The sequence below is a fragment of the Rhineura floridana genome, chromosome 4 (assembly GCF_030035675.1).
Source record: "Rhineura floridana isolate rRhiFlo1 chromosome 4, rRhiFlo1.hap2, whole genome shotgun sequence".
Classification (NCBI taxonomy): domain Eukaryota; kingdom Metazoa; phylum Chordata; class Lepidosauria; order Squamata; family Rhineuridae; genus Rhineura; species Rhineura floridana.
In genome coordinates this window covers 43,301,780-43,326,896 of record NC_084483.1, presented here as the reverse complement: position 1 = coordinate 43,326,896, position 25,117 = coordinate 43,301,780, and the positions used below count along the sequence as shown (strand labels likewise).

Here is a 25,117-nt window from a genome sequence, read left to right as displayed (position 1 = left end):
ATCATAAATGTTTGAATGTATGACTTACATCCTGATCCAAACATATTTACTTCAAAACAAGCCTCATTAATTTCAAAACTTACTTCACTTACTGTGATGCAAGTGGCTTATCCAGAGTATAACGTTAGTGCCTTTAATTATAAATCATGTTTTTACTGTAATAGTATTAAAGAAGTGAGTAATTTGATGCAGATGTATATTTCTTAAAGGTAAAGTTTAAATAATGCTGACAGTACAAAACATTGAAGGCACCTTAGATCTAAAACTTTGAAAGGTTGGGTTGGTAATATATTACAGGCTGGATATAGGTTAAGTTTTGAAAATGTGATGAAGGTTGTTTTGCATTTAGAAAGGTTTATCAAAATCTGGATTAACCATTTAGATCCTAGTTCCAGCACTTCATATTTTGATTTGCTTTTAAAAAATATAGTTCTTGTAGAAGATACATAATCAGGAAATATTTGCATGAAAAAAATAGCATAAAGACAAGTGAATGGTTGGGAGACTGAACTGGTGGCCTGTACACTCTTAGTCTAATCCAGACAAGAAGATACATGTGCAGGCTTCCACTACATATCATCTGCGGGATCAGGAACTGCGGATGAAAATAGGATGTAAATCTGAATGTGTATCCAGATTTGGATAAGATTCCACAATACTTTACTTTTCATCTGATGTACAACTCCACCCACCTTCTAATACCACTAGTCATATTACACATGTCTAGAACTGGGTCAGGATGCTTATTTGCTGCTATGCAAAGCATTCCCTTTTGTAGGACTTCAACCTTATGCACATTTACTTAGGAATTAAAGGCACTGAACTATGTGAAACTTACTTCTGAATAAACATGCATAGGATCAATATGCAGATCCCTTGCAAAGTGAACTGCTGTTGTGGCTCTACAAGTTTGAGGTGTCATAGCAGCTTTAAAATCTGGTACATGAGGCAGCCTTAAGCAGAGTTAGTTCACTAACAACTAGGACATGCTCCTTGTATATTAGATAGTTCTGAGCATAATAATACTTACCTGAATATATAATATATGCCATTATTCATCATGTTTATGGTTTGGGTTTGTTGATAAAAGAGTACAGCAGCCAGTCTGTTTTGCCACCTCACCCACAACTTGGTTAAGTGCTTTTGCAGTGAGGAGGGGGTAGAAATAGGAGAGTGCATGTTGTTGCTCATTTTTGTTTCTGAGATGTGCAGAGTTCGGTTGGATTGTACTTTTATTACAGTATTACTACTTTCAAAACTGTTCACTTTGGTCTGCTTTGGGATTTCTGTTAAGAAAGTTTTCCATTGCTAAGTTCTATAATAAGTACATTTTTGAATAGTGAATTAGATGAGATTTAAACATGTTATATTGAAGAAATTCAATAACTGTCAGTAATAAATAATGATTTATTATTATAATAATGCTATAATAATGCAAATAACAAGGAGAAAATTACCCATCTGCATGGTTTCCAAAGACCAGCAGAGGATTATTATTATAAACAGCAATAAAACAAAGACTCAACCTGCCTCCTTTAACCTATTCGCTGGTGGTAGGTACAAAAGGAATGCACTCAAGCTGAGTCTCACTGGCTTCTAGAAACAATGGTTATCTAGCTACTAGAAATGGCTGACTACTAAGCCCAGCTAAAATGTGTGGATCTTTCCCCTTTTCCCAATCAGGAGGCCACAAATTTATTTCTAGCAGTGAGTGAGACTTAGCTATCTTATTTTTTGATCTACATAAGCAAAGTGCATTCCTTTTACATTCACTGCCTGGTGGGTGCAGAACTGGAGGAACGGCAGGCCCAGTATGTGTAGCAATCCCACTCCTCCAGTCCGCAACATGGTAGCTATGTTCCATCATATGACCATCCTGAGGCTAAACCTGACCTGACCTAATGCACACAAACTTTGGACAAACTTTACAGGCCACCTCAAGCCTGTCTGAGCCTTAGTAATGTAGTGAAACCTACTCTGAATAGTACCAGAGGTCATCTTCTTCTCTGGTTGCGTATTTGTGATCTATTTCTGACCAACTGGAAGAATGAAACTTTACACATTATTACTACCTTATGTCTTTTCAATAAAAGTGATACTTGGCTTCTCCTTGTACATGCTTAATGAGAAATATTGCTTCTGCAAATTATTTGATAATATGCATCTTTTACAAACCTATATGCATTTGGGATGTTGGGGCAGCAAGCCGCATTTTAATCGTATCTGTTATATGATGCCAGTGCAATTTCTCCTTTACGTATTCAGAATCTGCATGTTACTCCCAGATTTGCACCTGAACTTGTTGTCAGAGCCAAATCTTCTGCTACATGGACGTGTCATCACTGGATGATTTTACTATATCATTTTACTATCATAGATGAATGTTGTAGAAAAGCATCCTGATGAGGTGAAAGCAATTATTTACCATGCCTGAATGGACAGTTGAGAACTAAGAGCCAAACTAGACAAGATGATGGAGGTCCTTTCTCTTTAAAATGATTAAAAAGTAGCTGGGGTGGTGGGAAGAGTACAATTAAAGGCAGAACTGAAACTTTGCTATATTGGGTATGGATTGTAGTTTGGATTTGTGGTAGATCTTCTAATGCACTGTTGTGGAGAATATAAGCTTTTGAATACTCTAATAATAAAAAAGATGAAGGGTGCAATCCTGCTGGCCCTGGATAGAAGAGCATGTGAAAATACCCCATAGAAGCTAATATAGCCTTGCTGGATCATTGCTAGGTTGCTGTCACAGTGTTATTGCATATAGCCCCATAGCTAGCCTGCACACTCTTAAAGTCTTCCTTACCCTTTCTAGGGCATCTCAAACGTCTTTGTTGCCCAGGCTAGTCATAGAAAAACACTACTAGATTCATAGTTGAAACCACGAGGAAGTACAAGATACTGGATGCTCCAAGGTGAGGTGCATAAGAACTTGTCCTAGTGCTGCATGCCCCGGTAGCATGGCAGCTGCTGTTTTCTCTGGGGTGGCTCAGCACACTCCTATATATATTCAGGGCCAAAAGGATTGCACCCTTCATCTTTTCAGCTGTTTGCTTTATGAAAACCGTTAATGCTACAGACCCTGTAACAGGACAGCCAGCAGGATTGCAGCCTTATTCTTATGTTCCGTACTGAATAAAAGATTCCAGCTCATTATTCAATCATATTAATGGAGTTCCTATACAGGTAATGTGTTGTTTCTAAAGCTACTTATAGATTAAGGAGTGGGAGGCTGTGATTCTTCTGACTACTGTACTGCAGTTTGTGAAAGTTGTCAGTGATGCATCAAACTCTAATATATTGACAGGGTGTGGTTTTTAATTTGGTCAATGTAATAAGATAAGTATTGAAAGCAGACTTTTATTTTGAACTTTTAGGATGAGCAGCCAGCTTGATTTTCCTACAGTTAAATTAAAGAAAGGAAAAAAACAGAAAAAGAGCTGAAATGTATTGATGTTTCTCTTTGACCTATTTTCCTTTGATCTTGTATTATGTTGTACTTAAGTAGCAGAAGTGCAGAGACATGTTTCTTATTAGTTGCAGCTTATAGCTGCACAGTGAATGTTTCATAAGTTGGCCATGCAATTTTATCTGTATATTAATTAATGACTTTAAAAGTCTTTTATACAATTTTGACACTAGCTTTTATGTTAACTGAAGGAATTTCAAGAGAGACCCTGAGGGAGTAGAAGGAGATCAGTAGCTTCCAGATGTACTTTCGAGAGACACATCAAATGAGAGTAATGAAGTCAGATTTTATAGAGTGTGGAACAGAGGAATATATTTGAATATACATATAATTTGAATTAGGAAGTGAATGTTTTGAGCAATCCAGATGAAATTACCTGCACCTAAATTCTGTTGAAATCAGAGGAACCCAACTCAAACTACATACATTTGTAAGATGTGCCTAACATTCCCTAGATTGTACACTTTGCTTTTCTGCCTTCAGAAGTAACAAGTGGGACATGCAACAAAAATGTTGGAATATATCCTCACCTCCAGTAGTTCTCAAAGGCCGTAACATGCTCAGTTCCCATTGGACTGATTTGGGGTGATGCTGACTATCCCCTTTTAGTGGTTTTTTTGGGGGGGGGGATATTTTTGAGACTTCTGCAAACCAAAACATTCTCTCAAATATTATTTATTAACTTTCTATGTCACCTAATGCAAGATGCCTCTAGGCAACTTACAACTAAAACATTAAAAAATATAGAGTGCCACAAATACATTAAAATACATACAATTAATAACATAATGCTGCTGATTCTTCCCTCTTGTTTCTCAGTGGCTATGTTTTGACTCCGAACCTGTCAGCACAGCAGGTACTTTTAACACTTGTAAAGTGAGGGAAGTGGGGTTGAGGGAGTGACTGTAAGGTAAATTGTGAAAGTATGATACCAAACCATTCTTCTGATCATCATTTCCCCCCTCCTTCCCCATAGAGGAAGACCCTCAGATCACATGGGAGAAGGAGAAACTGACTGGGGAGGGGAGGGAACTGCAGCTTGAAATCACCCACCATCACCACTCCTTGATGGTGACCCTGATTTGAAGACTCAGGCCTGCCATTATCATGTTTATTTTATCCCTAAGGCTGTGTTTGCTTAGTGTCCAAAAATTCAAAGTCTTAAGTGCATAAACCCTAAGTTCTGCATCAGAAATAATTATGCAAATAAATGACGATCTTGATTTATATACTGATTTTGGTCTTCATCTCATTCTGTCACTTGAGCATGTAATCTGTGAGTTGTTTTCATCTCTTTCAGACTTAGACTTTTTTGTAAGTTCAACTAGATTTTGCTGACCTTGTTAATTCCTTTGGTTCTAAGAATTAGATGTTGTGTCCAAGATCAGATATTTCTGAGCATTGTGCTCTAATAGAGGGCCACTGCTGAGATATTTGGGAAACCTGCGTCTGGAATGGAGACGCCTTATTTGGATGGATTAATTACTGTTCCTTAGTTTTAACCACCCTCTTGTGTGTGGTAAAATTGCCTCTAAGAAGTGTGTGACTTAAGGCAGACACCTGTCTTAATATAGGCAATATGAGATACTGTGGGTCACATAACTAACCAGTGTGGCCACAAATCCCTATTCAAGTTAGGGATGGTCTCTCAAAAGTGCTTTTTGGTTTAGGAACTTCCAGACTGGGGAAAGTTTTTCTTGGAGATTGGAGCTCCAAAGTGCCAAAGTACTCATACTTTATTCTTTAAGAGAAGTGCTTTCCTTGCCTCAGGAATAGCCAGCAATAGCCAGCCCTTCCTGCAATTACTCCTTTCTCTTTCTCCATGTATGTGTGTGACATTTCTCATTGTACAAGGACTGGAATTGCCTAACTCTATTGTCTGTTCAGACAATTCATAGGGTGAAACTACATGTTACTACAGCAGATACATTTGCCAGTACTGGGATTGCACCATTCTAAGGGAAGAATCAGTGGTGGGAAGACAAGGGGGAAGGGAATACATAGGTATTCCCTTGACTGCAAATTTCCCCATGCAACACCTCCCCTCTAGGCCTTTTTCTCCCTGTCAGATTTCTTTCCACTCTTAGCACAGGGGAAAATGGTCAGGAAAGGGGTTGCAGGTGAGAACTAGCAAGGGGGAAAGAGTTAAGCAGTACCCTTCTGCCAGCCGATTCTCCCCTGCTTATGCCCCTCCCTTCCTCCACTGTGCATTAGCATTATGAGGCAAACATGGGATTGGGAGTTTTCTCAGAAAAATATATTTAGTTCTTAACCAGCATTCCACTTGTGAGCATCCAGCAAGGAATTCTTTATTTTTACAAACAAGAAATTTATACAAGAGAAAAGGAAGGGGAAAGAGTTGTGCAGGAAATTATAAACTTTATTTGGGATGCCCAATTATTGCACAGATCAGTTATATTTTTATTAATGTTGCTAATTTAGATTTTGACATCCAGACCTTGAGATATGAGAGCTGTTTTTTAGTGCAGACCTAACTATTAAACTGAATGATCAAACAAGACTGGTTTATTATTTAACCACAAAAGAAACATAGCAAAAGGAGATCTAGAGTGTAATCTGTATACAAAAAAGATTTGTGTTTGTTGAATTAATCCCTTGTATCTTATGGTTTGCAGAATACTCAATAAAAGAGCATTTGTACATTCGTCTGGAAACACATTGAATGCACTGGCATTGTATTGCCAGAAGGTTGTTTCCAAGGTGTTAAATCAGGATTTTCCCACTTCATGAAAAGCAACCATTAGCTATCTGTTCATCAACAGAAGAATGTGGGTTAAAATGTTAGTGAAAAATGCTGTTCAAAACATTCTTTAAATAAAAAGTAGAAAGTTAATTTCAGACTCTTCCTATAACCAAATCTTACCAGCATAAGACAATCTGAACCTTAGATACACAGAGATAAAAAAAAACCCTAGTACTCTCATAATATTTGGGGAAAGAAATACAACAGTTTAATGAGTATGTGTAACATTAGGGCACTAGCTTAAAATAGGCAGGCCACTGAAAACAGGGCTGCATAACATGTGTGTTCTCCATCCCATCCCAGGGAATTCTTTTGTGTCTGGGAACACTGTTGCAAGAGTTTCGGATGGAGGAGTAGACCCTTTCTTTGCAAGCACAGATCTGCTCCCTCCACTGGAATTATTAGAACAGCTTCAGCCACAGTAGAGTTACAATTAAGGAGGCTGTGGTAAGGCTCTTTCCAACGCAGTGCAATAGACTCTTTATCCGTAAGAAGTTTGGTACCATCCATTGAATGTAAGAGATTTGTTCCATAATTTGTTGGTCCATAGATGGCCTTTGTGGCATTAAAAAAGCCCTGTGCACCATGAGCATCTGCAAAATCCTGGATTTCTTGACCTTTCTTTATCCACCAGGTGTTCTTAAGTTCTCTAGTTCTTCTTTGGACCTCAGCCTTTGCACTGGCATAGATTTTTTTCTTAGCAGAATAGTCAATGTCTTTCTGCCATATCTGGAAGGCTTTCCTTTTCTTGTCAAGGATATGTTAAATCTCACTATCATTTCATCAAACCAATCCTGATGTTTCTTAGTTTGGTATCCAGTAGTTTGTTCACATGCTGCAATAATGGAAGTTTTCAGTTTAATCCAGTGTTGCTCGACGTTTTCAGGGAGTTCCATAGTAGATGTTTCTTGAGAGTTGTTTGAAAGCGAGCTCGCTTAATAGGATCTTGAAGGGTGTGGATGTTCATTATACGCCTTGGTTTTCTTCGTTGGAGCCTACATTGAGGAACAATATTAATGGCCAGAGTGGATTGAATTAATCAGTGATCTGTCCAGCAGTCATCAGTATTCGTCATGGTCCTAGTGAGGAGTACATCATGACAATCTCTGGAATGGACAATTACATAATCCAGGAGATGCCAGTGTTTGACCGAGAGTGCTTCCATGATGTTTTAAATTTATTTTTCTGGTGAAAGAGTATGTTTGTAATAACAAGATTATGCTCTGCACATTTAGTCAGAAGTAGAATTCCATTCAGGTTGCTATTGCCAGCAACTTCTTTCCCAATGGTTTTTGGCCATAAATTGAAATCATGCCCAGCTTTTGCATTGAAATCGCCCAGGAGGATAATTTTATCCTCCTTAGGTATCTCTGATAAGAAGATGTCCAGCTGGGTATAAAAAAATTTCTTGATGTCTTCATCAGCATCTAATGTTGGTACATAAGCACTTACAATAGTTGCCTGCTGGTTTTTGGCGAGTTTTAACGGGAGAGTTGAGAGTTGTTCATTAATGCCGGTAGGAACTTCTGACAAGAGCTTCACAAGATTATTTTTAATAGCAAAGCCTACTCCATGTATTCATTGTTCTTGTTCAGGCAGTCCTTTCCATAAGAAGATATAAGCTCCTTTTTGTTCCTTCAGTTGTCTTCTCCTGCTCATTGAGTTTCTTGGAGTGCAGCTATGTCATATTAAAACGTCTCAACTCCCTCGCAATGATGGCAGTCCTGCATTCAGGACGTTCACTGTCTGTATTGTCCAGCAATGTCCATATATTCCATGTTCCAAAATTCAATTATCTTTTGCAACCTCTAAGTGGTGACCCCACTGGATGCAGTAATCCAGTCAGGGAGAGAGATGAGGCAGACTATGTTTAGGGCACCTTTTCTAGCCCCCTCATATGGGGTGAACAGAGTGGATCCTGAATAGGACTGCTCAGTTGTGGATATAGCTGCCAAACTACTCAACTGCCTTGGTCCTTGAGCCAGGATGACTGAGTCTGTATCCACCACTCATGTTCTGGTCCATGACTAGGGGTGTCCAGATTTCACAGTCCTGCTCCAGTTGCCATTCGCTGATTGCCATGGGACTTTTGTTTTGTTTTGGTTGGAAGACGTCTGTGCATGAATTTGTTTTATGTGGGGAGATCAGCACACAACAATCAACACACAGTCTTGACAGAAAAAGGCTTTTATCCAATGGGATGGATACCATGATGATTGGAAGTCGTTTATGTGCTGCAACCTTCATCCGCCTGCACAGCCGTTGTAACATACATACACATTGTTAGCCTCCACCTGTTCTGCCATTGAGGACATTCTTGGATCGTTCTTTGTCTGTTTTCTCTCTCTTGACCTTACTGCCATAGGTGACCCTGCTGGGAGTGCATGACTCCTGACGGCATCGCTCGTAGGGTTCATTGGAACACGCAAGCCAACTAAGCACTACAAGGTGACAATCCAGCGAGTAGGACCTATTTATAATGACTAGACTTAGTAGTCAAGTCATATTAGAATTTTATGTTTTTAATATTTTTTTCTTTTATAGCTTTTTGTACCTTTGGATAATAATGATAATAATAATCTCTATTTTTCCCTTTTGGAGTCATGGTTGATAAAATAAGCTATATGTCATGAAAAAAATGGGAACACAAGAACCATATATACTGACTTGAGCTATTTGGACAAAGACAGGATTTTATATATTTAAAAAATCATTAAAAAATTGAGTACAACAAAAAATGATATATCCTCAGATCTGTCACAAGGGGAATCTAAACTAATCCTGAAATCATAGAATCATAGAATAGTAGAGTTGGAAGGGGCCTATAAGGCCATCAAGTCCAACCCACTGCTCAATGCAGTAATCCAAATCAAAGTATTCCTGACAGATGGCTGTCCAGCTGCCTCTTGAATGCCTCCAGTGTTGGAGAGCCCACTACCTCCCTAGGTAATTGGTTCCATTGTCGTATGGCTCTAACAGTTAGGAGGTTTTTCCTGATGTTCAGTCGAAATCTGGCTTCCTGCAACTTGAGCCCATTATTCTGTGTCCTGCACTCTGGGACGATCTAGAAGAGATCCCGGCCCTCCTCTGTGTGATAACCTTTCATGTACTTGAAGAGTGCTATCACATCTCCCCTCATTCTTGTCTTCTCCAGGCTAAACATGCCCAGTTCTTTCAGTCTCTCCTCATAGGGCTTGGTTTCCAGTCCCCTGAACATCCTTGTTGCCGTCCTCTGAACCTGTTCCACTTTGTCTGCATCCTTCTTGAAGTATAGAGACCAGAACTGAACACAGTACTCAAGATGAGGCCTAACCAATGCTGAATAGAGGGGAACTAATACTTCACGCTATTTGGAAACTATACTTCTGTTAATGCAGCCTGATATAGCATTTGCCTTTTTTGCAGCCACATCGCACTGTTGGCTCATATTCAGCTTGTGATCAATGACAATTCCAAGATCCTTTTCACATGTCGTATTGCTGAGTCAAGTATCCCCCATCTTATAACTGTGCATTTGGTTTTTTTCCCCTAAGTGTAGAACTTTGCATTTATCCCTGTTGAATTTCATTCTGTTATTTTCAGCCCAATGCTCCAGCCTATCAAGGTTCCTTTGAATTTTGTTTCTGTCTTCCACGGTATTAGCTATGCCCCCCAAATTTGTGTCATCTGCAGATTTGATAAGCATGCTCTGTACCTCCTCAACCAAGTCGTTAATAAAAATGTTGATGAGCACAGGGCCTGGGACCTAGTGCTATGGTACTCCAGTTGTTACTTCTGCCCAGTTTGAGAAGGAACCATTGATAAGCACTCTTTTAGTACGATTCTGGAGCCAGCTGTGGATCCACCTGATAGTTGTTCCATCCAGCCCACATGTAGCTAGCTTGCTAATCAGAATATCATGGGGCACTTTGTTAAAAGCTTTGCTGAACTTGAGATATATTATGTCCACAGCATTCCCACAGTCTACAAGGGAGGTTACCTGACATGTGGGCTGGCAAATGTTCGAGGGTGGTATCCCAGTTTGGCAAAGAATGGGGTCTGTTGCTGTCATGGCCCCGTCAGAGGACTCATCAGACGAGGATGACTCGGGAGTAACAGCAGCAGACCCAGAAGGAGAAATGGAGGAAACTCCTGAGAACCCAGCTTCTTCTCCCCCTCAGCTGCAGAGCACCCCAGACACAGCTGAAGCCCTTCAGCCAGACGCAGACAGTGAACAGGAGACTCCCCCCTCACCTGCAGAACGTAGACAACAGAAGGTCAGGCAGAAGAGGGGCAGGCCTGTCCACTTAAGGCCAAAACGCTGATGGCTCACACCTGCTGACAAACCTGCTCCTTAAAAGTCAAACCTTGGCTTCAGCTTGTTGCTGACTACAACATCAGGCGTGACCACTGTGTGTCTTCTTATCCCCTGAACCTTGACTTGGACTGATCTCTCGGCAAACTGGACCCAGACCTTCACTGACGTCTCTTCTGGATTTCTGGCTTGGCACATAAGCTTTGAACGGCCTCTGCCCTTATCTTGCTTCCTCCTTGCTAGCCTGGCAGATTTATAGCCAAGCTGCCGGCTGAGGACTTAGGGCCTGGCAATTACCAAGGAATCTCCAGCCCTGCCTGCACCCCCACCAACACTGCTGTCTCAGTGAAGAGCTGACAGTTGCATGGTAGCGTGCACTGCATTGTTGTAAGCGAATTCCGCTAAGGGCAAAAAGAACACCCAGTTGTCTTGATGGTAGTTGACATAATAAGGAGATATTGCTCCAATGTGGCATTCACTCTCTCCTTCTGACCATCCGTTTGTGGGTGATGAGACAATGACAGCCTCAGTTCACTCTGCAGAAGTTGCCACAAAGTGCACCAAAACCGAGCCATAAATTGTGGGCCTCAGTCCAAAACTAAACTGTCTGGAAGACCGTGCAAACTGTAAACATGCTGCACATACAGTTGAGCCGTCTCTCGTACGTTTGGAAGTCCCGAGCATGGAATGAAATGAGCCACTTTAGTTAAAGCATCCACCACCACCACCACTACTGTCTTCCCCTGAGAGGAGGGGAGGTCAGTGATGAAATCCGTAGTTACCATCTGCCAAGGACCCTTGGGTGTAGGGAGTGGCTCTAAACGTCCTGCTGGCCGCCCTGCGACATGTTTGGCTCTGGCACAGGTGGGGCAGGACTGGACGTAGCGCTCCACCTCCCGCTTCATCCAGGGCCACCAAAAATCTCTGGCGACTGATTGCAAGGTTATAAAAACTCCAAAGTGGTAGCAGTGGGGGAGTCATGACACTGACACAGGACCTTGGCTCTCATGTCCTTGGGGGACACGTACATAGCGTCATAATGATACAGCACCCCCGTTCAGAGTGAAGTACTCCCAGGAGGCTGCTTTTCTAATTCTGAACGCTTCTCCTGGACAAACGGATCTCATTATTGTGCCAAACGCAGTTCCTCCACCCAGGAGTCCTGGCACACCCCTGCCACCATCTTCTCAAGGGGTATAATCAGTTGCGGCGGTCTCAGGGTTGGGTTCTCCAGGTATTCCGGTTTGTGGGACAGAGCGTCTGCCCGTTTATTCTGCGCCTGGGGAATGTAATGGATTTTGGAAGTGGAAGTGAGCGAAGAATTGAGCCCAGTGCACCTGTCTCTGGTTCAACTTAAGGGTGGTGTGGAGACTCTCCAGGTTCCGATGATCAGTGCACACCTCTATCTTGTGCTGCTCTCCTTCCAAAAGATGTCGCCAAATTTCAAAAGCATCTTGAATGGCCAGCAACTCCTTTTCCCACATGGTATAGTTTTGCTCTGAGCTTGTCAACTTCCATGAAAAGTATGCACATGGCTCCCCTCAAGTCCAGCTTGGTATAAATCTTGGCCAACCGCAGTCGCTCCAGCATCTCCATGATGAGTGGCAGGGGGTAGCTGTTGGGAATGGTGATCTTGTTCAACTCCCGGTAATCATTATACGGGCATAGCTCCCTGCTCTTCTTCTTAACCCCCGTGCTGGTTGTAAAAGCACTGCTCCAATGGCCACATCCAACGCATCTGTCTTCACCAAAAAGGGGCGTGTAGGGTTTGCGTGTTGCAGTATGGGTTCAGAGGGAAACCAAACCTTCAGCTCCTAGAAGGCTCCTTGCGTGGCACCAGTCCAATGAAAGGGACCTGAACCCTTCAGGCAGTCTGTGAGGGATGCAGTCTTATCAGAGTAATTAGCTATGAACTGATGGTAGTAGTTGGTGAACCCCAGGAACCACCGAAGATCCTTCTTCATATTGGGAGGCTGCCACATGAGAAAGCTGTGGACCTTGTTTGGGTCCATCTCCACCCCAGTGGGAGAAATACAGTACCCCAAAAAGTCCAACGTGGTTAAATCAAAGCCGCACTTCTCCAGCTTGGTGTAGAGGTGATGCTCCCTGTAGCACCGCCTGCATACGTTCATTGTGTTCCACTGGGGAGTCTGAATAGATGAGGATATCATCCAAATACACGATCAAGAACCGGATCGAAATAATCCCTAAATATGTCATTCATAAAGCTCTGGAAGGCCCTGGATCTATTAGATAAACCAAATGGCGTGACCAAGTACTCAAACTGTCCATAGCGTGTCTTGAACGCTGTCTTCCACTCATTTCCCTCCTTGATTCAGACTAGATTGCAAGCTCCCCTCAAGTCCAGCTTGGTATAAATCTTGGCCGACCGCAGTCGCTCCAGCATCTCCATGATGAGTGGCAGGGGGTAGCTGTTGGGAATGGTGATCTTGTTCAACTTTCGGTAATCATTATATGGGCATAGCTGCCTGCTCTTCTTCTTAATGAACAGCAAAGGGGCCCTGGCCGGAGACTGGGATGGTAGAATTAAGCCCCTCTTGAGATTAGTTTCCAGGAGTTCCCTTAGCACCACTAACTCAGGTTCCAACAAGGAGTAGATCCGCCTTGAAGGGATGTGCGCCCCTGGCATCAGATTTATGGCACAGTCATATGGTTGGTGGGGAGGAGCTGATTGGCTTTTTTGTCAAGCACATCCCAGTACTCCACATACTTGTCTGGCAGGACGACTCCCTCCTGCAGAGCGACTCCAGCCATGACATCAAGGGGAGGCTTCTTTTGCGGTTGACACTGCTGATGGCAATACTCTGAGGTAAACACCACCACTGCTTCATCCCAGAAAATTGTGGGGTTGTGCTGAACGAACCAGGGCATTCCCAACAGCATTGGGAAGTGTGGCAGGGACACCAAGTAGAATGACAGCCTCTCCACATGTCCTGGGATTTCCATTCCCAGCATCTCCATTGCCTTGGTAACAGTTCCTGACTTTAAGGACTGCCCATCAATGGTCTTGATGGACAAGGGCTTCTGAAGCATCTGAGTGGGCATGCCATGCTCCTGGGTGAAATTCCAATCCATAAAACCTGAAGAGGCCCCACTATCGATCATGGCGCTGACCTGGAGACTTTGCCCCGAAGGAAAAGTCAACAGAACCGGCAGGTGAAGGGCGGGCTGCGACAGGAGGGGCTGATGGTGAGGCCGTGCTGTCTGCTTCACTCCCAACTATTTGGCCTATACAAGAGCTGGGATTTGAAGTTTTCCTGCACTGGAGCTCTTTCTGCTATGGAGGGGCATCCTCAGGCCAGATGCCCCCCTTTCCTGCAGTACAAACACAACCCCTCCCTCCTGTGCGTCTCCTTCTCTGACAGGTGTGGTCTAGTCCCTCCAATTTGCATGGGCTCCACCCCCGATGAAGTCGAGGTTCCCATGCTAAGCGGGAAATGAGCATGGGGCAGAGGTGTGGGAGCCTGAGAACGTGGAAATTCCGCCTTGCGTTCCAAGCGGCGACCTTCAATCCAACTGTCTACCTGCTGGCATAACTGGATCAGCGCTGTCAGGCTACCGAGTGGGGAGGTGCATGCCAATTTGTCCAGCACCTCTGCGCTAAGTCCATTCCGGTAGAAGTACATCAGAGTAGGGTCATTGTAATCCACCTTCTGGGCTAACATGCAAAACGTGTTAGTATAAGTCACCAAGGAGCTCTTCCCCTGTTTCAGGGCTCCTAGCTGGTGGGGGGCCATCTCTTTATGCGGAGGGTCATGAAACATCTCGGTCATGGCTGTGATGAAGGCGGTATATTGACTCAGGACAGGGTCGTTTTTCACAAAAAATGGGGTAGCCCGCTTGGCTGCTTCCCCTTCTAAGAGGCTGATGATAAAAGCCACCTTCACCTCATCATTTGGAAACTTGGCTGGTCGTACGTGCATGTACAGTTCACACTGCAAGGAATGTGGCAAACTGGTCACTCTGGCCACCATAATGAGGAGGTAGTCCCACTGGCGCCTTGACTTGGACGGGTGGCACGGCCACTGGTGCTGCTCTTCCTTGGGCAATCAAGGCTTGAAGGTTTTGATTCTCAAGCTGGAGATTCTGGGTTTCTGCACGGAGATTCTGGACTTCGGTGTACAAGCCTTCGATGGTTCTCTGAAGTCCCCCTTCGGTGCCACCGCTAGCCTTCATGGTTTCAGTCATGGGAGCGTCGGTGAAGGGAGGTGGTGGATGAGTCAAGCTGTCCTGCACAGAGTCTGAGACACGAGACAGACGAGGTTTGGTTTAATTCTCATTTTATTAGTGTGATGGTTACATGGTTTCATAAACCTGTCTACTCTGACTCACTACTTTCCCTAATTAGTCTACCTGAACAGTCTCTGCAGCATGTGGGGAGAGTTGACTCAGTATTAGAGCCCGGGTGGGCATCTGCTTAAGTAGGGAAGGTCTTTGCATGCAAACGATGGCTCCTCCGAAGTTCCACCCTCTGAAAGTCCCTCTTCTCATGCCATCTCACCTGGGGTGGGGTGGGGGCGAGCCTCTGCTGGCCTATCTGACAGTGGGACTTTGCTAGGTGATGGTGCGTCCTCAGGGAGCAGGAAGTTGGTTGGTGGGGAAGCATTTGAAGTGCCGGGTGGCGATTCCTGTGGGGGTGTGGTTGGTGTGCGCAAAGAGTTGCTTCCCAATGGCTCAGGCAGGGAGCTCACAGACAGGGCGGGACCTGCCTTGGTGGGGGGGGCTGGCCGAGGAAGTCTTGCAGGCTGGCAGAGTCCCCCCTCCTTCAATGCCCCCAGGGACCTTGTCCTCATCTGACTCCTGTCCCTGATCTAACTCCCCTTTCACCTCGGGTGCAACACCTGTGCACGCTTTTCTGTTTGAGTAAGCCCCATTGAATGCATTGGGACTTGCTTCTGAGTAAACATGCATAGGATTGCACTATAAATATCTTTACAGGTTGTGCTTATATAAATATTTCTTCAAACTGTGTCTCAATATGTATTTGATTTCACACTATGGTTATACATTATTATTTCCTCTACATTTTAAGTGTGCCCTTCTTGTTTGGGTCGTCATGGTCCCCCTCTGTTGTGTTCACTCTGAGGGGCAGATTAGGCTGAGAGATGGTGAGTAGCTCATAGTCACCAAGTAAACATTGTAACTGATTTCCATTAATTAAAATGATTTATATGCAGGTAAAGTTTATTAAATAATGCTGATCCATATAATACATGTAATGCACATGAACTCACATTTAAAGCGCATGACTTTCCCTAAAGAATCCTGAGAAGTGTAGTTTCTCCCTCACAGTTATAGTTCCCAACACCCTTAACAAACAACAGTTCCCATGATTCTGTGGTGGGATTCATGTGCTTCAAATGTGTGTTGAAATGCATGGTATGGATCTGCGCTAGGTATGCTGTGCATTTATTATGCTGTGCCGCTCTGGGTTCCTACTGGGAGGAAGGGTGGGATATAAATCAAAATAATAAATAAATAAATAAATAAATAAATAAATAAATAAATAAATAAATAATACATTTATTAGTGAATTGAAAAGAACAATTTTAAAAGATACTTTTTTAAACAGGCGAAGGACTATCACTTTGTTGTAGGGCATAGGCTTTGCATGCAAAGGTCCAAAATCCAATCTCTGGAAAAGACTATTGCCTGGAATTCTGGAGAGTGAATGCTAGTCCATGTCATCAGTTCTGAGCTAGATGGTGTCAAATGGCCTGAGTCAATATAAGGCAGGTTCCGTTGTTCCTGAAAGAGGAAAGAGACCCAAGGGCGAAAGTGACTCTGAAATTTATTTATATATTTTGCTGTTGTTGTGTGTCTTCAAATTGAATACGACTTACGGCGACCCTATGAATCAGTGACCTCCAATAGCATCTGTCATGAACCACCCTGTTCAGATCTTGTAAGGTCAGGTCTGTGGCTTCCTTTATGGAGTCAATCCATCTCTTGTTTGGTCTTCCTCTTTTTCTATTCCCTTCTGTTTTCCCCAGCATTATTGTATTTTCTAGTGAATCATGTCTTTTCATTATGTGTCCAAAGTATGATAACCTCAGGGTGATTTTCTTCTGAAATTCCTTGGTCCGTTCCATTATCCAACGCATGTTTGCAATATGATCTCCAGTACCTCTTCCCTTTAAAATCCAGCTTGGACATCTGGCATTTCTCACTCCATATATGGTAAGAGCCTTTGTTGTAGAATCTTGAGCATTACTTTACTTGCATGGGATATTAGGGCAATAGTTCGATAATTACTGCATTCCCTGGGATCCCCTTTCTTTGGAATTGGGATGTATATTGAATGCTTCCAGTCTGTGGGCCATTGTTTTCCTTTCCATATTTCTTGACAAATTTTTGTCAAATTTTAGACAGATTCAGTCTCAGTAACTTGTAACAACTCTGTTGGTATGCCAACAGTCTGACTCAGTACAAAAGAGGAAAGAGAACAAAGGGCCACACTGACTCCAAAATATATTTATGTATTTTATTTACAGTTATATACTGCTTTATTGTAAAAAACCTCAAAATGGTTTACAGAAGGAAATAAAACAATAATATTATTGGCAAAAACAGTTAAAGACAGGTATTAAAACATTCAAAATAATAAAACCAACAGTGAATTAAAAACAGATAAAAAGCATAATAGCTTCTACATGCCTGGATAGGCTTGCCTAAACAAAAAATGTTTTTAGCAGGTGCCAAAAAGAGTACAATGAAGGCACTTGCCTAATGTTAATAGGCAGGGAGTTCGAAAGTGTAGATGCTACCATACTACAGGATCCCCATTTCTTTCAAAAGCAGCAACGTACTATGTGTGACCAATAACATGGAAAGCACCCCTTGAACTTGGCCTTTTAGCAAATCAACAACCGGTGCAGATTTCAGAGTGGAGTTATTATGTACTGGCAGGGTCTCACTCATGTCAGCAATTATGTCACAGCATTCTACACTAACTGTAGCCCCCATGTCAGGTTCTGCTGCATGAGAATTTCTGTGACCTTGGCTGACTGGCTGCCAGGATTTTTTAGTTTTCATTTTTGCTTAGGAACCCTGACGGGTTGTAGGATGCTGAGTTTTCTGCCTTACATATAGGAATTTGTTGTGGTTGGTATGGTATTGCATTAGGAAATCTTCACTGTCTTTTCTTTTTCATTTTCTTTTTACATTTAATTTACCTCTGACCTTACTTCCTTACATCCATAGAAACAAAAACAGTCATTCTATGCCCTCAGCTCAACCCCCTTAAACCCATTGATGCACTTTATTGTTTGCATGATGGTTTGTTTCTTGTCTAATAGTGGTAAAAGAGAATTCACATACTAGGAAGTGTGTCTTCAATTGCTGTTGTTCCCAAGCTACTGCCTGTGAAGGTAGACCAAACCATGTGTGTTTTCTCCGTCAATTATTACTCATTGGAATTGGGTTGGCTGTCAAAGTGAGTTTATAGCAGGCCATAGGGTAGGTAGGAAAGGGTAAAGAATCTTCTTAACTCTTACTCATTTCTCAAGCCTCTCTCTGTAGTGAACGGTCAAGTCTGTAAAGAAGTTTGGAGCAGCCACATTAAAAGGCAGGCAGGGCATTCCAAGCAAAGGGTTGCGAACCCTGTTTTGATACGGATATCTTTGCTAGTCAAGCTTTACCAACAGCACAATCCTAACCATATCTACACAGAAGTAGAGTGCCTTGCAAATGTAATCAGATCCCTGACCTATGTTCTCATATTACTGAATTACAAGTGGTACATTATAATTTTGTTCTGTATGATATTTTATTTTGAAATACTGAAACTCAAAATCAATTATTGGTAGGTGACATTGGCTTTATGTTGGGAAACGTTTGTAAGAAACATAAAAACCTGAAACATGTTGCTGTCATTAGTATTCAACCCCCCCATTAATATTTGGTGGAGCTGCTTTTCGCTGTAATAACAGCTTTAACAGCTTGCACTAGGGGAGATGGGGAGTCTCAGACTCAGCCAGGAACCCATACAACTGGTGTGAGAACCTCCAGGACTGGCGTAGAGATTTCCAGATCTGATGGCTCCTTAGGGTCATTGGCAGTGTGGAGATCTGCTGAAGAATCCTGCTCTCCTGGCTCCTCATCTGAAGAGACCACAGTTTAAATCCTGGGCAGGATGGAATCTTGGCAGATCTTCAGAGGCCCACTGGATAGCAAGATCAGTTGTCTTGACTATTAGTTCCTCCACAAATTGCCTGACAGCCAACTCATTTTAGGGCAGATCTTTGACTTCTAAGGGGATTCTTTATTGCACACCTTCTCTGATAGCGTGGTCACCTAGGTCAAACAGAAGGAGGTGGGAAAGGAGCCTGTTGCCAGACAGAGTTAGGAGCAAGTTCTTAGGCAAAGTGCCACTGAGAGCTACTTAGCCTTGGGCGTGGTTTTGTCTTTTGCATCTCTCTTTTTGCATGATTCTGTAGTTTGGCAAGCATCTGGAGCAGGGTGAGCAAACAAACCATGGCTGATAAACTATGCCTGGTTCGCACATTATAAGAAGTCATAATAGAACATGCCAATGTTCATAAGCCAACAACAAACAATGGCTTATGAACTGGTTTGTTATGAACAAAGAAATCATGTTTAAACTTCTGAGCTTAGTTTACACAATCAAGCAAATCATGGTTAAACTAAACAAACCATGGCTTAGCATTAAGTGCAAACCAGGCCAGTGACAAAGGAAAGCTCATTTTAACAAACCTGAAAGCAGCCAATTGCTACATGAATTTAAAAGACTGTGACTTGCATGATTTTTTTCTTTTGTTGTATTTATCTGATTTTGGAGGGCAGATTGGCAAAACTAGTATTTCCTAGCAAATCTGTGTGTTCTTTGCTTTAATATAACATATTATTTATGTCTCTGTTGTCACAGCAAATGCCCTAATATATTATTTTAAGCTACTTGGTTCTTACTTTAGTGTATAGTTGTGGGCAAGATATGCTAGCTGAAGGTACTCCATCTACTACACAGAATTTCAAATGTGGAGGAAATAATGGACAAGAAACAATTTTACTTAAATTATCAAAGAAGACTACGATCTGAACAATATGTATTTGGATCAGTTGTCACGGACCTCAAAACAGAAATGTTTAGAACTGGAATGTGTAATATATAATGATGTTTTAATATAGCAGATTAGGACTCCCCTGGGTGACTCTGAGCACATTCCGCAAATACTATGGCAGCATCTATTGCTTGCATACAAAATGTACTGACAGTAGACCTTTGTAAAACTGCTACCTGGGCATGGATCCACATATTTGGAAAACATTTTTCTTTGGATCCTGTTCTTATGCCAAATATGGAAGAACAATTTTACAGTCACTGTTTGCCTAGTATTCCTCAGTCACCATCTGGAGGAGTGTGCTGCTGTTTGATCTTCCATCTGTGTGACTATAAAGAGGTTGTCAATGAAAGGGAAAAATTCTTACTGATAACTGCTCTTTTAACGAGAGATGCTCTGTATATCATTTCAGAACCTTCTTCTACATTCTGGTTAAAGGTTGCTTAGTTTAAGACTGTTGAGACATGAAAGAACCTAATAGTAGATGTAGAAGTGCAGAAATTCACAGAAAGCTTTATTCTAATCAAATGTTTATTACTAAAATTCTTCTCAACATTTCCATACAACATAGGGTTGTCAGGTCAGAAGCATCCCAAATCCTGAAATTTCAGGGGCGGGCCTTAGTGATGTCATTAAGCATGATACATTAAGCATCAATCACAGTTGCTTGGAGCATACAATTCATACAAAAACATTTCTCTGATTGGAAATTAAGATAGAAATCTCAGCTAAAAGATGGAGCCTGTGTAAGGGACATTTAATCTAGCCTACTTGCTACTGGCAAGAAGGGTTTAAATGTCCTCAGGCCAGGCCAGTCACCAGAAGGCCATTGCAGGGGCATCACTACTGGGGTGCGGAGGGTGCGGCCCACACCCGAGTGTCACCATGAGGGGGGTGACACCCAGAGCCGCCCCGGCCCGCGCCGTTGCCCGGCAAGGCTGCTCCAACTCCTCCTTGGAGGCGGGCGAGACTGTGAGCAGCGTCGACGGGGCGAGGGAGGTGTTCCAGCGTTCCCAGGCCTTCTCCGGCTGGGTGCTCCTCCGGCGTGCCTCTCCCAGGGGCATGGATGCGGGTGGCTGGACTTGAGCGCACGTGCGCAAGCATGCACACACGCAAGCCCAGCCACCTCGTCCATGCCCCTGGGAGGGCGTGTGCCGGAGGTCCGCACCCCCCGCACTCCCGCTAGTGATGCCGCTGGGCCATTGCAGGAAGAAAGGAGCCTGGTGTTGTGGAGATGTTAGATGGGAGAATTCAGGAGTAAAGATGGATGCCCCTGAAGGATGCAATTGTAAAAACACTAAGGGACTAACCCCCATAGAACTCAATGACTTACTTCTGAGTAGATATAGTTTGGATTGTGCTGTTGGTAAAGCTTGACTAGGGATCCTCTGTAAATATATCTATATATTCAAGCAGCGTTGGCAACCCCCTGCCTGGAAAGCCCTGCCCCTACCTTTTAGCATGGCTACTCCAAACTTCTTTACAGATTTGAACCTTCAGAAAGAGGTCTGAGAAATGAGTAAGAAGTTTCTCTGTTCTTTTCTGCCTACCCTGTGGGTTGCTATAAACTCACTTTGACAACCAACCCAATTCCAGTGAGTAATAATTGAAAGAGAGAAAACACGCATGGTTTGGTGTACTTTCACAGGCAGTAGCTTGGGAACAATAGCAATTGCAGTCACACTTCCCAGTTATATGAGTTCTCTTTTACCACTATTGGGCAAGAAACAAACCGTCACACAACCAACAAGGTGCATCATCAGTGGGTTGAGCTGAGTGCATGGAACCGCTGTTGTTGCTTCTATGGATGTAAGAGAGTGAGGTTAAAGGTAAATTAAATGCAAATAGAAAAAGAAAAACAAAGGACAGCGACAATTTCCTAAATACCAACCCAACAAGATTCCTACGAGTAAGGCAGAAAACTCAGCATCCCACAACCCGTCAGGATTCCTAACCAAAAATCAAAACTAAAAAAAATCCTGGCAGCCAGTCAGCCAAGGTCACATAAATTCTCATGCATTACAACCTGACCCAGAGGCTGTAGTTAGTGCAGAATGCTGTGGCACGATTGCTGACATGAGTGAGACCATCTCAGCACATAATACCTCTGCTCTGAAATCTGCACTGGTTGCTAATTTGCTAAAAAGGCAAGTTCAAGATGTGCTTTCCATGTTACGGGTGCCACATAGTGCTTGTTCTGCTCTTGTAAGAAACCAGTCCTTTACTGTGGAAGTACATACGCTTTGGAACTCCCTGCCTATTGACGTTAGACAGACACCTTCATTTTATTTGTTTGTTTGTTTCCCACCCTTTCTCCCAGTAGGAGCCCAGGGCAAAAGCACTAAAAACACTTGAAAACGTCATTTAAAAAGTCTTGAAAATATATTCGAAAGAGTAGACATATAAAGGTTTGCACTGTCAATAGTAACAGCTCCAGGATGTGTCTCTTTGTTGGCAAAACTGCTATTGTTTTGACGAAACTCACATTAAACCATAACTGGATTGTATTACTATTCCTTGAATCAGCATTGTGATGGAAAGTCATGATCCATTTTCTTATTGATATTTTAAGTTCTCTTTACAATTTATAACCAAACTGGATCCATGAAGGCAGAGGCAAGTAGCAGGCACTGTAAGCACTGGGAAATAAGTGTTTCCATTAAATTATTCAGATATTCTTTGGTATGGAAATCATTTGGTGCGGTGCTAATCAATTGCAAAGTGAAATCTGTTTTGCTCTAGGTCTAATTATGTTAGTTTTCAGGATGCATCAAGGACAACTTTGACAAAGAACCAACATTTGGTGGGAAATTTAAAAATCAGCAGTTAGATTAGCACTGTACAGATCTACAGCATTTGCATGTATTGGAGAATAAAGAATTTAGCTATCCAAGAGAAAGATCTTAAAACTGGAGGAAGTTGACTTTATATCACCTAAATATAGGTTTTAGTTTTTGGATGTTGCATGACCATTACATAACACTACCCAATTTAATTTACATTGCATCACCTAAAATTATTCTCCAGCTACATGCTACTTAAACTCTCTCACATGGGACTCATGTACTTCACTTTGTGTGATGGAGACAGGTGTTTTCACATGTGGATTGTGTTTCATGGACTAGAGCAACTGAGTGGTGAGAATCCAATGGCAGTAGATGGCTCAGAAGGACCTGTCCAAAGTGAATAATTCTGAACTCTAGGCCAGTAATTTAAGGCAAATGTGATAGATTATATGATGTACTTTGGGGACACACAAATATTTTATTATATTTATCCATAACCTTAACCTTAACATACCTGAAGTAGTCATGTTCACCATCTGAAAGGTATGTGTGTGTGGACACTTCTAAGTTACAAAGTTACCTGGTTGCTTGGAGGCTATATTGACTCATCACACGTGACCAGACAAGCGGCTGTTTGAAAACCTGGTATATCCAGTTATCTGTATAGCCCATCTACTTAAGAGAGTGCACCAAGAAGAAATGGTTATATAAGAGTATTGTAAAGCTCCCTCTTGAAAACACTGTCAATGTGCAAGACTGTCAATGTGCAAAGAGATTTTCTGGTTGGCTGTTTAAGAGAACATTTCCTCAGAGAATAATCAAATCCTGAACTTCATCATACTGTAGAAGCACTCAGAATGCTACAGAATGGCATTCAGTGATTGTCATTTCCACTAGAATTTTGTATTTTTGAAAAAAGGTTTATTTCTTGATGTAAAAAAAAGTTATAGACCCCTTTTGGTCATAAGGTCTTTATTTGTCTTGAAGGAATGGAACAAGCTTAGAATAAATATTATATGTTTGTGTGTCTCTGTTTATGTGTGTTTCCGAGTAAGATAGGAAGGAAGAAAAGTGGTATGGTATGTAGTATCTGCATCAGTTTAGCATGTGTTTCTAGTCATGCTGAGCTTCATTTGTAGTGTGCCCTGCTTTCTGCACATCCTGCGAGCTCAGTGTGACAAGGATCCCATAGAGGGAGAAGGAAAAGCATATCCTCACAGTTCTTGCCACCATTTGCTTGTAGCAAAGTGAAGCTAGGCAGTATTTCTGGTAGGGATTGGAGGGAGAGAAGCCCTATTGGCTGTGTGAAATGTGAAAAATCATCTCCTGAGCCACCCCAGTTGCTGCTACTTAGAGCTGGTAAGAAAATTATGGGCAGGGAGACTATTCAGTGCCAGAGGAAAAATTGGTATTTGGAATGACTAAGGAGATACAGGCCCCAGGCAGCCTAAAGGTTCGGGGGGTGAGCACCAAAAAAGTGGGGAAGGGAAAATGTTTTCTGTAATAAATTTAATTATTTTTTGTAAAAATATTAGAGGGGCAGAAAAATTTTAGGGGTGTGCCCCCCTCCCAGCTCTGTCTCTGCAGGGACACCATGCTCCCTTCTGATGTTGACTTTCAATGGCACATGTCTAAAATGGAGCTACTTGCTTCTTCCCCCTTATTTTCTGTTGCAGGCAAGCTTTGGGCTGAGAGTGAGTGAGTTTGGGGAATGGGAAAGGTACAGCTTCTGGGAATTTCTGAATGGACACAAATTGTCCGGCACGGTGAAGTGTACATCTGATTTGAGTAGAAGAACAAGAATTTTTATGGAAGAAAGTAAATGATGGACATTGCATTAGTGCATTTTTAGAAATATCTGTGGTTTTCATTACTCTTAGTCAACATAAAAGTTTCATGAACTTCCAGAAACATAAAACTGACTACAATTTTTAATTTTCATTTTTTTTTAAGAATAAAGATTCATGTCTTCATGATGAAGTTACATCCTCTGTTTCACAGCTTGCAACAAAGGTATACGTTTAATCTTGAGATATGAATTTAAACTTGTTTCATGTAATGTTTCCTTTTCTGGATATTTTACAGTGCACTAACTTTTGTTCTGAATAGATTGACAAGCAACATTCCTTTACTATGTCTTCAGTGACTCAACTAGTTTTCTTGGTATTACAGTGGCAGGATGTTTTGTCTTTTGTATTACATATTTTCATGTGGGTTAACATTTGAATAAATTTGACTAAAGCAAAGTTTCAACAATGCATTGCTTATTCTTCATAATAGTTCATAAAAATAGTTGTAGCTTTGATTTCATTTTGCCCTTAGAATTTTAATTCTAATGCTCTCATATAACCTTTCTGCTCGAAGAGATAAAATTGCTGTGAATAAAATTACATGTGGATATGTAATTAGCTGGCTGACCTTAAACTTTGGTATTCCAACTTTTAGGACATTTGTGTTTAGGAGGAAACACAACAACAGCTGCAACTTAAACATTACATTATGCCAGTAATAGAGAAATATTTTAGAAGCAGATATGCAAAATTGCATGGACAAATGTTTCAAGTCTGTGTGTCAGTGTAGTTTAATGATACACACTGAAAGGTCAAGTATATGCAAGTAAAAATCTGGCATTTTCTGTCTTTCAGATGCTTAATCTTATAATTTTTATTTATTTTTTCAAAATTAGAAATTAGAGAATTG

General features: G+C 42.0%; 1 protein-coding gene across 7 annotated transcripts in view; it reads left to right on the top strand.

Annotated features, from left to right (window-relative positions):
- The window catches only part of TDRP (testis development related protein), a 74,659-nt gene that overhangs the window by 2,333 nt on the left and 47,209 nt on the right, over positions 1 to 25,117 (top strand). For 6 of the 7 annotated variants that reach the window (XM_061622884.1, XM_061622885.1, XM_061622883.1 and 3 more), the window contains exon 3: positions 24,371 to 24,430. The exons of the other annotated variant lie outside the window; for it this stretch is intronic. In XM_061622884.1, the coding sequence (XP_061478868.1) occupies positions 24,371 to 24,430 (60 nt within the window). The remainder of the gene's footprint in view (positions 1 to 24,370; positions 24,431 to 25,117) is intronic. 7 annotated transcript variants of the gene reach the window in all.